This window comes from Pantherophis guttatus, chromosome 1, assembly GCF_059756535.1.
Source record: "Pantherophis guttatus breed Tessera chromosome 1, ASM5975653v1, whole genome shotgun sequence".
Lineage (NCBI taxonomy): Eukaryota > Metazoa > Chordata > Lepidosauria > Squamata > Colubridae > Pantherophis > Pantherophis guttatus.
In genome coordinates, this window is record NC_142063.1 from 103,156,132 (window position 1) to 103,170,434 (window position 14,303).

The 14,303-nt window shown below is 44.2% G+C and overlaps 1 protein-coding gene across 7 annotated transcripts in view; it reads left to right on the forward strand.

Moving 5' to 3' along the window:
* Positions 1-14,303, forward strand: part of OSBPL5 (oxysterol binding protein like 5) — a 133,091-nt gene that overhangs the window by 19,152 nt on the left and 99,636 nt on the right. For 2 of the 7 annotated variants that reach the window (XM_060687723.2, XM_060687722.2), the window contains exons 2-3: positions 11,639-11,760; positions 12,818-12,897. The exons of 3 other annotated variants lie outside the window; for them this stretch is intronic. In XM_060687723.2, the coding sequence (XP_060543706.2) occupies positions 12,886-12,897 (12 nt within the window). In that variant the 5' untranslated portion in view covers positions 11,639-11,760; positions 12,818-12,885. The remainder of the gene's footprint in view (positions 1-11,638; positions 11,761-12,817; positions 12,898-14,303) is intronic. 2 more of the 7 variants (XM_087879906.1, XM_060687724.2) reach the window with 1 other exon arrangement.

Genomic DNA, 14,303 nt, shown 5'->3' on the forward strand with positions numbered 1-14,303 from the left:
ATAGCCCAAAGTCCCTAGACAGGCCTCCAAAGCAGAGAGAGGCTTCCAAATGCCATAAGGCAATGGATCGGGCCATTAAGGAGGCTTCCAAACGATCCAGTGGCCTGCAGTTAGTGGCCCAGCCTGAGCTACCTGTTTCTCCCTCCCATCAGGGAGATCCACCAGTTGCCCCTCAGCTGGAGTCCATAGGAACATTGAACATGGTCCCCAGATGTTTCATCAGGCCCGGACTAGCGTCTTAAGGGCACGACCAATTGCCTTTTTGGCCCTCTCCAGGGCCAGGGATCCATGGCCACTCAAGAGGTATACCCGGTGGGCCAACAGAAGTCGTCCACCGAGGCCACGTTTATGCCCACGGTCGCAGGCCTCAGGCAGGAAAAGCAAGAAGAGGCCCAGTGGCCAGCAGATGGCTGACATTATCGCTATGGCTGTTCAGCATGCTATCAGTGCTTCCCTGCAACAACGGATCCGATCCTGGGTTTCTGAGTGTCCTACTTCCCAGGTCAGCCAGGACCTAGAGGGGGCAGGGGACCAGGCCCAAGATTTGGAATACGTGACTGGATCTCAGGGCCAGGGTTCTGTAGCTTATGAGGAGGTTTTGAGGGATCCAGATTTATGGAATGATGAGGACCTGGTTCCTGTCCTTTCTTGGCCTTTTCCGCCCACAATTACTTAGGCCAAGGCCACTACCCGGCTGGGTGTGGTTCCTGCTACCCCTGACCCTGCTCAGGAAGGGTCAGATCCCTCCATCCCCCTTTTCTCCGAGCCCACTGTAGAATCGGAGGAGGTACCAGCCCCCAGATTGTTCTCCGATGTAGTGAATAGGCAATGGTCAGCTCCCATTACAGAGCCCAAACTATCGGCACTGGACCGTCGCCTTTATAATTTGAGCACAGATTTCGACAAGCTGCTCCAGGTTCCCACCATGGATTCTCCAGTGGTGGCCCTATCAGCTCCCCCTGTTCTGACAGGGCCCCCGGAGGAAACCCTCCATCCGGATGACAGGAGAGTGGAGCAGGCACTGGTTAAAGTGCACCAATCGGTGGCCTGGGCCATTAAGGCATCTTCGGCCGCTTCCTTTTTTAACAGGGCTTCCCTGTTATGGCTGAAGCAATTGCAGGACCGCCTTCCCCCCTCAGACACCAGGTCGCAACAAGACCTAAATAAAATTGTTGCGGCTCTTGAGTTCTCGGCGGATGCAACCCTCAATGCTTCCCGGTTTGTCGGCAGTTTGTCAACTATCTCGTCCCGCTGGTTACTTTGGCTGCACCACTGGCATGCTGATGCCAAAAGTAAATGCTGCCTGGCGTCAGCCCCTTATTCGGGTACCACGCTTTTTGGTTCCTCCCTGGATCCCCTGCTAGTGGAGTCCAGGGACAAACGCAAGGTTTTACCGAATGTTTCCCCAGGTTTGATTCCAGACCTAGCCCCTATTTTCGCCCCTTTCGGGGATCTGACACCGGCTTTATGCCACAGAGGCCTCAGCAGCCTTTTCTCCCCAGACAGGGTAGACCTCAGGCCAGGCAAGGAAACCTTGGCCAGAGGTGCCCTCCCAAATGTTCCTTTTGGGGCAGGAGGGGTCGCCCCTTCAGACGCTACTGTTGACGGCTCGTCCATCCCTCCCATTGTTGGCAGACTGGCACTTTTCGCCAGCCAATGGGAGGTCACCACCTGTTCTGCCCCAGCTATGGATCTGTTGTGGCCCATCAGCGGACTTTGCAGATTGTAGCTGATTCCGACAATGAGGAGGCTGGTGTGCTGCACCAGCAGCCTGTGCAGCTGGCACTCGAGTCTGACAGTGAGGAGGCTGGGGAAGATGTGGTGCCAGAGGTAGAGATTCAGCTAGGGCCTTCAGAACCTCCAGAAGCTCCTTTAAGTGAAGAGGACGAAGAGGAGGAGGCTCTTTTCAATGCAGGGGCGCGCAGAGCTGCCAAAAGGCAGGAGTGGCTCCTCAGGAGGAGGTTTCGAGAGTAAGGTTTGGGGCTAATTGGCCACTCCCTTAGCCTATTTAAGGAGGAGCATTACCTCACATGAGCGTTACCTCACGTCAGTAGACCTAATGAAGGCTTATCTCCATGTTCCGGTCCATCCTGCCCACAGAAAGTTCCTCCGTTTCTGCCATGCGGGGCTCGTGGTGGCTCAGTTCGGGTTGATCTCTGTGTCTTCTATTCAGACAGGGCCGTTCTGCAACTGGACCCTACCTTCATTCCAAAGGTTAACACCACGTTCCACAGGACTCATGAGTTGGTCCTCCCCAACTTTTGCCCAGAGCCGGTACACTAGTTGGAACATTTGTGGCATACTTTGGACATCCGGAGGATGGAGGCGCTCTTCATATCCTTCCAGCCTCCCACCATGGGTCATAAAGTTTCTTCCTCTACTCTCGGTCTCTGGATCCGCTCTTGTATCGCTAAAGCCTACGAGGCCCAGGCGCCTCGGTGTATCATCGCCCATTCCACTCGGAGCGCGGCCACCTTGGCGGCTTGGGCTACCCAGGCACCCTTGGAGGAGATTAGTCAAGCGGCCACCTGGATTTCACCTTCCCCTTTTGTCCGCCATTATAAATTGGATGTCTATGCATCGGCGGACGCTGCCTTCAGGTGCAGGGTGCTTCAGAGGGTTCACGCTGGCCAGGATACATCGGCCCAGTAGGCTCCCTCCCTGACAGACATCTGCTTTGGTATGTCCCATGCCTGGCTGCTGGTCCCACTGTTCAGGAGAATGGGCATTGGTCCTACCTGGATGCCCTTTCTCTGCATGGTGGGACCGGCAGCCAGCCCCACCCTTGGCCTTCTGGGCACGTTGGGCAGGGGCTTACTGGGACGACCTCTCATTCCGGTATGAGGGGCATACCTTTGTCTTTGCAGCTCTGCACGTCGGTCTGCCGCATCATCTTCGTCGGAAAGCTGGAAGCAACAGGAAGAGGAGGTGCTTGTCAGCTTGCAGACTCGGTCCCATTGGCTATCAGACAGAGTAAACCCATGCCTGGCTGCCGGTCCCACCATGCAGAGAAAGGGCATCCAGGTAGGACCAATGCCCATTCTGTGGGTTTTTCATTGTGCTAATCAATGTTTCTCAACTTAAAGTTTCCAAGGTTGAGAAATACTGGTGTACATTACAGTTAGCAGTTGAGAGAGGAGGATTTAATTTTTTACTTCTAGGTTTATCACCAAACATTTATCCTAGCCTTGATTACTGCCTAGAGCTGTGATGGCGAACCTATGGCACACGTGCCACAGGTGGCACAGGGAGCCATATTAGTGGGCACGCCAGCTCAGCTCTGGGGCGCATGCGTGCGCCGGCCAGCTGATTTTCGGGCCTTCTGGGCCCACCAGAAGTAGGGAAACAGGCTGTTTCCTGCCTCTGGAGGGCCTGGGGGTGGTGGTGGGGAAGGCCCGTTTTTTTTTCTTACCTGGCTGGGGACAGCAAAAAATGTCACTTCCTGTCCCACCGGGAGTTGGGAAATGGGCTTTTTCAGCCTCTGTAGGGCCTCCAAGGGAGTGGGAAAGGCTGTTTTCGCCGTTCCCAGATACACAGAGAGGATCTGGAACCAGGTATGAAAGAAAAATGGGCCTACCAGGCCATCATGTGCCAGGAGCGGGGGAGGGGGAGGGGGTTGCGCACACATGCACGTGCGTGCGTGACCCTCCCCCGCCCCCCTCTCCTGGCACGCGATGGCAAAAAGGTTAGCCATCACTGGCCTAGAGTAAGGAGTTTCAGAATTCATATGCTTTGAGGAATCAGTGAGTTATTATCTGGCACCTTTGCAAATAGTGGGCTCCAGGGTGGATAAAAATCAATGATTTTTTTTAAAACCCATTTTTAATTAAATCGGATTTTTTTTTATTTTTATCAAATTTATTTTAATAAAATGCTTTTGGACTAAAAATCTATCTAAATATAGTTTTCTATTTAAGATACATCAATAATTTAATTTATTCAGCATGAAATGGAGCTTAGTTATGTAGCATGAGGCTGTATATTCTGCAATATTGGGACTGTTGTTAAGTCAACAGCGGGTCAGGAGCTGCTGCGGGACAGAGATGACAGTTGCTCTTTAAAAATTATGATTTAAATTGAATTGATTTAAATCAAATCTAGCCTGGTGGGCTCCTCATTTGTGTGTTTCTATTATTGTTGAGTTTAAATTCCAAACATGCATACATACATGGCCACACACACATATAAAGGAAAAAAATTCTGAGTATGGATGGAATACTTAATATATATATGGCTACTAAAGGTGGGGCCAGGACTTAAGTTAGAATGTTCCTCCTACTGAAAATATCATCAGAATATTCTGATCTTGTGTACAGATTGAGAGTGGAAGATACTGTATGTGGAATATATACACATGCAGAGACTATGGGATATATACACATGCAGAGGGAGGGAGTGAGGGAGGGAGAAAGAAGGATAATTATAGGGTGGCATGGATGTTGGCAAATTGGAGAATTCCTATGTATAATAAGTATATCAGTCAATCATTTGTAAGTAATTACAAAGTCAGTTTTCAGAAACTGGAATAAGTACCTGCACACACAATTCACTTGTGAGCAAATTTGGCTTATCTCAGAGATGCATAGGATCTGAGCCCAACATTAACTGTTGCTGAGTCCACTTCAACTAAAGAGATGAAGTTATTGGCAAGAAGGAATGAAGTTCGGGAAGGTGAGCTTTAAATGGGTGGAGTGATGATGTAACATGGGTAGAGCCATGTCATGCATTGAGAACATGACAGAATTTATTGTTGTCTTTCTGGGTTTGGTGGAGAGAGATTTAATGACTTTTAACTCTGTTCAGCCTATTGTGCAGGTATGCATTCCAGATTTTGTGCTTCCTGCCCCAGAAGGATGAGAAATTGGAATACAGATAACCCTCGACTTATGACCACAATTGAGCCCAAAATTTCTGTTGCTAAATGAGATAGTTGTTAAGTTAATTTTGCTCCATTTTACAACATTTCTTGCCACAGTTGTTAGATGAATCCCTGCAGTTAAGTTAATTTTTTTTATTTTTATTTTTTTTATTTTTAATTTGATTTATATGCCGCCCTTCTCCGGAGACTCAGGGCGGCTTACAGTGCGTTAAGCAATAGCCTTCATCCTTTTTGTATATTTATACAAAGTCAGCTTATTGCCCCCACAAACTGGGTCCTCATTTTACCCACCTTAGAAAGGATGGAAGGCTGAGTCGACCTTGAGCCTGGTGAGATTCGAACCTGCAGTAATTGCAGGCAGCTGGTGTTAATAACAGGGTGCATTAAACCACTGTATTACCAAGGCTCTTAATAACACTGTTGTTAAGTGAATCTAGCTTCCCCATTGACTTTGCTTGTCAGAAGGCCGCCAAAGGTGATCCCAGGACACTACAACTGTCATAAATATGAACCCATTGCCAAGCATCCAAATTTTGATCACATGACCATGGGGATGCTGCAATGGTCATAAGTGAAAAATGGTCATAAGTCACTTTTTTCAGTGCTGTTGTAAGTTTGAATGGTCACAAAATGAACTGTTGTAAGTTAAGGACTACCTGTAGTTGTGGCTAACAGGTTGTCCATTTATAACATAGGAATAGAGGGAGGATTTGTCTAAGAAACAACATGTTAACAAAATCCCATGTAAAATAGGGTAGATGGAACAACCATACCTAAATCCACAATGTTTGGTATGCTTAGCCATTAAAAATGATTTTTAATGCAGTTTTGCATCTGTTGCTTCCCTGAAAATTAGGAATAACACTGGTCTTTCCATTGAATTTTGTACAAACACACACACAAACACACCAGATTTTCCTCTGTTAGTATGCAGAACATCTCGATTCTTTAAAAGTTGTTAAACTGCCCTCATAGTGTTTAAGGACATTTTATCTATAGATCCAACATTCTTTTAAGTGAAATGATCCTTTATTTACCCTTTATTATGACTCTTATGCCTCTAAGTGGCTTACAAGGAAAATACCCCAAACAAAGTATGTATCACAGTTGTGTATTATTCTCATATAAAAAATATATCATATTTTGGGGACTAGTAAGACGCACCGGTGAATAAGATGCACCAAGATTTCGAAGAGGTAAGCAAGAAAAAAAAAGTTTTCCCCCTTTCTGGCTCCCAGGATACTCTGCAGGCCTTCCAAAGCCTCTGTGTGTCCCGTTTTTGTGAAAAACGGGCCCATTTTTTGCCCATTTTTTGCAAAAATGGCATTTTTACCCTCCCCAGCCCACAGGAGCACTCTGCAAGCCCCCCAAAGCTTCTGTGCATCCTGTTTTTTTGAAAAATGAGCCAGTTTTTTGCAAAAACGGGACACGTAGGGCGAGGCTTCGGGAGGCCAAAAATGGCTGTATTCTGTGTATAAGACGCACCAACATTTCCACCCTCTTTTACAGGGGGAAAAAGTGCATCTTACACTCAAAAGTACAGTAGATATAGTTTACCTATAGGTAACTATAGGTAATAGTTTACCTTCTCCGTCATTCTTCCCAGGGTATCAAACTACTCCTCCGAAAAAGTCAGGTCCTTAAAAGCATCCTTAAGAGGATGCAAATTATAATTCTGGTGGTAGGGTATTCCCCAGAGAAGAGCTATTACAGAAATTGGTAACATTTGAGTCCTTTCTTTCTGTGAAGAAGTATAGATGTGACTTTGGGAATGAGAAAGAAATGAGTTAACCATCAAGGGGAACTTTTTAGAAAAGATTACTTGGTTCTGGCAAAGAGGAGAAAGTTCTTTCTAAGGAAGAAACTCAACATAACCCGACCTTGATTTGTCTGGTATAAGATAGGACAGGGAAGAGCTCTGATAGGTCGTCAAGATTTCATTATTTTGTCTTGTACCAATTAATTGTATTCCTGGATCCTTTGTCATACCTGTTCCTTGACCTTGTCTGTTTCTTGAAAGTCTTTTAAAGTAGCTTTTTACCAATGTCCTGGCTTTAGAAGAAGGAGACGACAGAAAACAAAGTGGCTGGATGGAGTCACTGAAGCAGTCGGCGTGAGCTTAAATGGACTCCAGAGGATGGTAGAGGACAGGAAGGCCTGAAGGAACATTGTCCATGGAGTCGCAATGGGTCGGACACGATTTCGCAACTAACAACAATATGCCATAGCATGGAAGGAAAGAGCAAAGTCTATCATTGAGCTGCCACTGGTTCTTCCATTATCATCCATATTTTGTAGGGGATCACTGTAGAAAAAAAGCTGATTCCATGTGTCTAGAATTTGTTGTAAACTAGGACGTTGGAGCCTTCTCTCTAGCATTCCTAGATGCAGATGGGCTCTATGCAGAATTTCTTTGATCAGTAAATACAGATAGGATCCTTCCAGGGGTGGTATTCACTTACCTTCCCTACCAGTTTGCATCTTCCGCACATGCGCAAGCCTCAAAAATGTCAAAAAATGGGACAGCATGACGTCCACGCGGGTGGGCAGGGCATCCCGCAGTCGCCCCTACCAGTTCGCGCGAACCAGATAGAACCGGTTGAATACAATCTCTGGATCCTTCCTTTCACATGATGCCAATATTGTATTCCATGCATTTTTATTACAAAGACTTTTAACTTCAGATAGTCATACTTGGAATTCTCATACTGTTTGGGAATAATAGCCCATTGCTTTGCTATTTTCTTCCATCTTTAAGCCACAAAGAGTGGATGAATGTTGTTTGAATATAACATTAAAGTCAACTAGAGCACTTTTCTCTAGCTTGACGACCTTGTCTTCTTGATTTAGCATCTGTGGCAGTGAGTGAACAAACTGGGCAACCCGTAGACATTTCAGAAAAAAATCAACAATTTTAAGATGCCTTATGCATATCTATTAATATATATGGTAAATTTTTGAGAATGTCAATTCACCAATTTTTTTTTAGAAAGGGCAGGACAAATTGAAAGAGCCTATCCCTTCAGACAAGATGGCCTTTGTGTTTTAATGAGCAAAAAAGCATTGTGAAAATGTCAAATACTTTATAAATACCAGACCGTGGTTTTTTTCTTTGCTTTGTGGGTAGAATTCTGTGAGGAAAAACTACTTAGAAAAACTTTGAACAAACTATAATATTATTTCTCTTAGTATTCTGTTCTCAGAACTGGTTGAATTTCACAGAGGTCTGAATGAGTGTTTCCTGTCTATTCTGGACTGTATTACAAATTATCACCTTCTGAATTTTTCTTCAATTTTAGAATATGCTGGTCAGCTCTCTCATGGAATTTTGGAACATTCCATAACTGTCAGTCCCACAGATACAATACTATGTTTAGAGATTTTGGATGAAAAACCACACATTTTTGTATTATGTGGGTAAGAACTGTCTGCACAAAAGACAATTGTCTGTCACTTTGAAATGTCAGGCATACTATGACTAAAATAGGCTTTTTGTCATCTTTTTGATAAATACTGCAAACGCTTTTGTTTTTACAGTGTAATTCATTGTGCATGGTGCCACAGAGAGTTGGCTAACCAGAGAACAAAGTGGTTCATGTTCAAGGGATGGATGAAAGCTGATTTTTCTCCTGCTCTGAACAAAGAAAGCTTTAAGAATACTGGAGAAGCTGCTGTGCAATCTGGTTCTCACACAGTTTAAAAGATACTCTAGAGCAGGGGTGTCAAACTCAAGGCCCACGGGCTGGGTCCAGCCCACAGGGTGCTTAGATCTGGCCCATGGGGCTGCCCTGGAAACAGTGAAGGACCGGCCCGTGGTGCCTCTGCCAGCAAAAACGGAGGTTGGGAGGGCAGCGTGCGGCCCTGCCGAGCTTCGTTTTCACTGGCAGACAGTTGCAGGAGGCTGTCACAGCCAGAAACTGAGTTCAGAAACCCGTTTTCGCTGGCACAGTGCTCGGGCCACCACAACACGACTGACATCAAGTTTGCCACCCCCACCCCAGTCCCCCGAGGTCAAACACAACCCTGATGCAGCCCTCAATGAAATCGAGTTTGACACCCATGCTCTAGAGGACCTTGCAGATGGTAGCATTAACCAGCTTCAGCTGATCTTACACAAAACTGATTGGGATTGGACTTGGTTAGTACTTACATGGAAGGCTTTCACAAAATCTATAGAATAGTCTGGAAAAAAATGCATTTTAGAAGAATGTAATGACAAATTGCTTCCATATTGTTGCTAAGAAAGCAACATGGATGAGCCATGTGATCACCAGAAGCTGAGGGTGGCATTGTTTTTTATATCGCCACCAATGTGTTTTGGTATCTTTCAGTTTGAATTAAATGGATCTATTCATTTACCAGAAGAACTATCATACAATATGTTAAATATGTTGGATGTAGAGGGACAGCAGAATTATGTTTTGCATCTCTGTGTGAATTGTTCTTCCTAGACTTGCCCTCTTCCTATTAAGATATATGCCCAGGACATTAATTGCAAAATTAGAATTTAAATACCATGATAGCAAGCAATTTTGTTCTTAGTCTTGTATGAAAAGCCAGACTCTGGTGGTATAAATGAAGAATGATTCTTTATTAAATATTTGAAAACCCAGAAAAGGTTCTGATAAACTTTGATACCAAAGAGCTTGATTCACTTATGTCCTCAACAATCCATTTTTAATTTATATACCATAGACTCTTAGTTGTTAATCATATATTAAGGTTACAAAATGTAAATGGAATTTGCAGTTCCATTCTTCGTGCCTTGCGTTATCATGCTGAATGGTGTGTGTGTGTGTGTGATGTAGCAAGTGTCTGCAATGAACACAATTCATTATTTTCTCGGCTGGATTACTGCAATGCCCTCTACATGGGGCTGCCCTTGGGGTGCACCCAGAGACTTCAACTGGTCCAGAATGCGGCCGCGTGGATTGTTACGGGAGCCTCCCGTTACTCCCATGTAACACCTCTCCTACGTGAGCTGCACTGGTTACCGGTGGCCCTTCGGATCCGCTTCAAGGTGCTGGTCTTGACCTATAAAGCCCTACATGGCATGGGCTTGGGGTACTTGCAGGACCACCTTCTACCGGCCTCGCACCGCCCAGTGCGGTCACATAGGACTGCCCTCCTCCGGGTGCCAATGGTCAGACAATGTCGGCTGGTGGCCCCCAGGATGAGGGCGTTCTCGGTGGCCGCACTGACCCTCTGGAATGAATTACCCACCGGGCTTCGGACGGCCCCCGCCCTCCGCGCTTTCCGCGCTGAACTGAAGACATGGCTTTTTCAGCAAATTCCCTGATTTGTTATGAGATTTTAGTTGTTGGGGTTTTTACATTTGGATGTTTTTAGTTCTATTTATTGTTATATGTGTTTTATACTGTGAGCCGCCCTGAGTCCTACGGGAGAAGGGTGGCATAGAAATCTAAGAAAATAAATAAATAAATAAATAAATAAATAAATAAATAAATAAATAAATAAATAATTTTTAGTATGACACTTTTTTTTACAGAATTATGTAAATTAGGATCTGATGTAGGCTATAACATTTGAACAATGAAAAGAGAAAATAAGAGTTGATGTATCTTAAGCAGGTGGTTGGTGTGAGGATGAAGCGAAAATGTTTTATGTATGCTGAAGCTCTCCATTTTAAAAGCAGGTTCTTGGAAATGAGGTTAAAAAATAATAATCCAGGTTTCTAAAAACAGCAAATGTAGCTTCTTAAGCATAATCTATTTGTAATTGATACTTTGACCCTTGAGGATCAAGGCTCTGTCAGCATAAAATAAAATCAAGAACATTTCATGCTGCGTGATTGTAAGAAGCTCTTTATTATTGTTTACAACAGCATTCTTTTCCTTTTTTTAACCAGTACATATTAATGGTTGACCCAAAACGATGCTCAATTTAATTAGGAATTGGCACAGCAGATCTCAACAAGCGTGACCCCTATATAAAAATATATTTTGCATACCTTCCTAGTTCACTGTAGTCATAAAATACAAAATTGTCTGGGGAATGGAACACCTGGAAAATCTTAATATGAATTTGAGGCCTGAAACTTACATCATCTGCAAAGCCAAATTATGCACCTCCTGCGTGAGCTGCACTGGCTCCCAGTGGTCTTTCAGGTGCGATTCAAGGTGTTGGTTACCACCTTCAGACGCTCCATGGCATAGGACCCAGGTACCTTCGAGACCGACTTCTGCCACCAATAGCCTCCCACCGGCCAGTTCGCTCCCACAGAGAGGGTCTCCTCAGGGTGCCATCAGCCAAGTTATGTCGGCTGGCGACACCCAGGGGGAGGGCCTTCTCTGTGGGAGCCCCTGCCCTGTGGAATGAACTGCCCCCGGAAATGCGTAAGATCTCCAACCTCCGTGTATTTTGCTGTGCCCTCAAGACCCTGTTGTTCCGCCAGGCTGGGCTATCAATGTAATGATTTTTAAATTGGGTGTTTTAAATTTTGAGGTCTTAAATTTGAGCCGAAATTATTTAATAATTTTAATTATTTTTAACTGATGTCTGTCTTTGTGCTTTTAATAGGCTGTACACTGCCCTGAGTCCTTCAGGAGAAGGGCGGTATAGAAATAAAATTTATTTATTTATTTATTTATTTATTTATTTATTTATGTATGTATGTATGTATGTATGTATGTATGTATGTATGTATGTATGTATGTATGTTGTGCAATAAAATGCATTACCCTATGGTAAGAAACTGTAAATTACAAGGTACATTTATCTGCTTGCTTGCTTTAACAGAGCCGAGGTGGCGCAGTGGTTAGGGTGCAGTACTGCAGCTACTTCAGCTGACTGCTAGTTCAGCACATCAGCGGATCAAATCTCACCAGCTCAAGGTTGACTCAGCCTTCCATCCTTCCGAGGTGGGTAAAATGAGGACCCAGATTATTGGGGGCAATATGATATTTAGTATACTGTCTTTGGTGTAAGCCGCCCAGAGTCCTCAGAGAGTGGGCGGCATAGAAATATTATTAATAATAATAATAATAATAATAATAATAATAATAATAATAATAATAATAATAATAATAATGGAATTGTACCTCATCAATGCACAGCCATGAGAACGTTTCTGGCAGCTGAAAAGGCATCAGATGTTTCTTTTATGTTATATCCAGTACTTTTATCAAGGAAAGCAACTAGGGTGGGGCCTATAGATTTGATTACTAAGAGTAATGACAACAAAAATGTGCTTTTATTTCTATAGCAATATAAAGTTATTATCAATGAAATATTTTAAAAAATAAAAACAAAGCCAACATTTTATAACTAGACAAAACTAATGGAGTAGTGGGAAGATACAAGACTTTCCTCTTCCAAAAAGTGAGTCCAGCTAGTTCTCGACTTATGACCATAATTGAGCCCAAAATTTATGTGGCTAAACGAGCCATTTGATAAGTGAGTTTTTCTCCATTTTACAACCAACCTTGCCACGGTTAAATGAACCACTACAGTTGTTAATAACATGGTTATTAAGTGAACCTGGCTTCCCCATTGACTTTGCTTGTCAAAAGATCGCAAAAGGTGATAATATGACCCTGGGACACAGCAACTGTCAAAAATATGAACCAGTTGCCTAGCATCCAAATTTTGATCACATGATCATTGGGGTTTCTGCAGTAGTCGTAAGTGTGAAAAACTCATAAGTCACTTTTTTCAATGTTGTTGTAACTTTGAACGGTCACTAAGTGAATTGTTGTAAGTTGAGGGCTACCTGTATTTCTTGTCCTACTCTTATTATACCTTCCCATTAGGAGAGATAAGATATCTAATACGTTGGAGGCTTCACCATAGAAACCTTGCTATCAGGAGTGGGCAGAAACTAATTTAGGATCCTCTGGTACATTTTCAGCAGATTAGTAGGAAACTGAAACTGATTGAACAACCTTAACAGCAGGAAACATTCTTTCTGCCTCTTAGGTTGCTGAAAAGGAGTAGTTGTAGGATTATGAGAGGATTTAAGGAAATAACATCAAAACCCTGGATAGATGTCTTGCAAAGTGAGTCAAAAGCTCTCCTTTATACTTCATTTCTACAAAATTTTATTTCACATGATTTCAAGGTTCAAAATAATGAAGTCATGTCATTTAAGATGTAACAAGAGTTTTTATTTTTCCTTTTCCGTTCCGATTTTCACAGCAGTATTGTGCTTATGGCAGACGTTTCCACATTTGGTATCCTTTTGATGTGTGGGGACTGCAGCTCCAATAATTTCCCATTAGAATGAAGGTTGGGAACTATGGGAAATATAGTTCTTGCATAGCAGTTGTTTCAAAAGAGATCCCCTATCAAAAGGTTTTGCTTAAATCTACTAATTGGCTACTATGTAAATTATTGTCTGGGCCATTTCAAATGAAGACTTGGGGAGGGTTATTTTATGGCAGGGGTGTCAAATTCAAGGCCTGGGGGCCGGATCCAGCCCACGGGGTGTTTAGATCTGGCCTTCAGGGCTGCCCTGGAAACAGCAAAGGACTGGCCCACAGTGTCTCTTCTAGTGAAAATGGAGCTTGGGAGGGCTGCGTGCAGCCGTCTTGAGCTCTGTTTTCATTAGCAGAGGGTTGCAGGAGGCCATTGCAACTGGAAACGGAGTTCATGAGGGCCATGGGCGGCACTCCCAAGCTCCGTTTTCGCTGGCAGAGGGTTGCAGGAGGCCATTACAGCCAAAAACGGAGCTTGGGAGCCTGTTTTCGCTGGCAGAGAGTTTGAACCACCACAGGCACCTCGACAGGAGTGACATCGAGCTGGCCACGCCCACCCTGTGTCAGGGTTCCCATCAATGAAGACTCCAAGACCAGCAGTTCCTCAAAGTTCCATTTTATTAGAGATGTCATATTGGCACATCTGGGAAAACCCGAATCTGAAAGCTCCCGGGTTTTCCACACCCAAAGGAAAGTCGAAGTCCCTTCCCCTGCACCCACATGTCCATCACATGGTCCAATCAATCCACCATCCCAACTGGAGATGCCTCCCAATCACGCCATTCCAAGTGCAGGCTGAACGTCCTTGACTCTCAGAGAAAAGAATGTTATGGCTAAATATTTCTACCAACTCCATGCAAACCTCCTCCCAGTTTCCCACAGACTGTATATGGCAGTCCTGAAAATCCAAAAGAAAAGATGGCCTCCAGGGCTGACACCCTGGCCACACCCATCTTGGCCCCCCAAGGTCAAACACAACTCTGGTGCGGTCCTCAATGAAATTGAGTTTGACACCCCTGTTCTATGAGTTGGGACTTAGTCTTCCTCCAGTGAGCTGTTTTACAGAATAAGAATCATCCATCTGCAACACTGCTATGGATAAAATACTTTCCAAAGTAACAGCTACTTTAAAAGCTATTTGGGTTATATGCCTTGAACCCAGGGGAGGATTTTATTTTGTGGTATGTAGAAGGTAACTAGAACAGGGT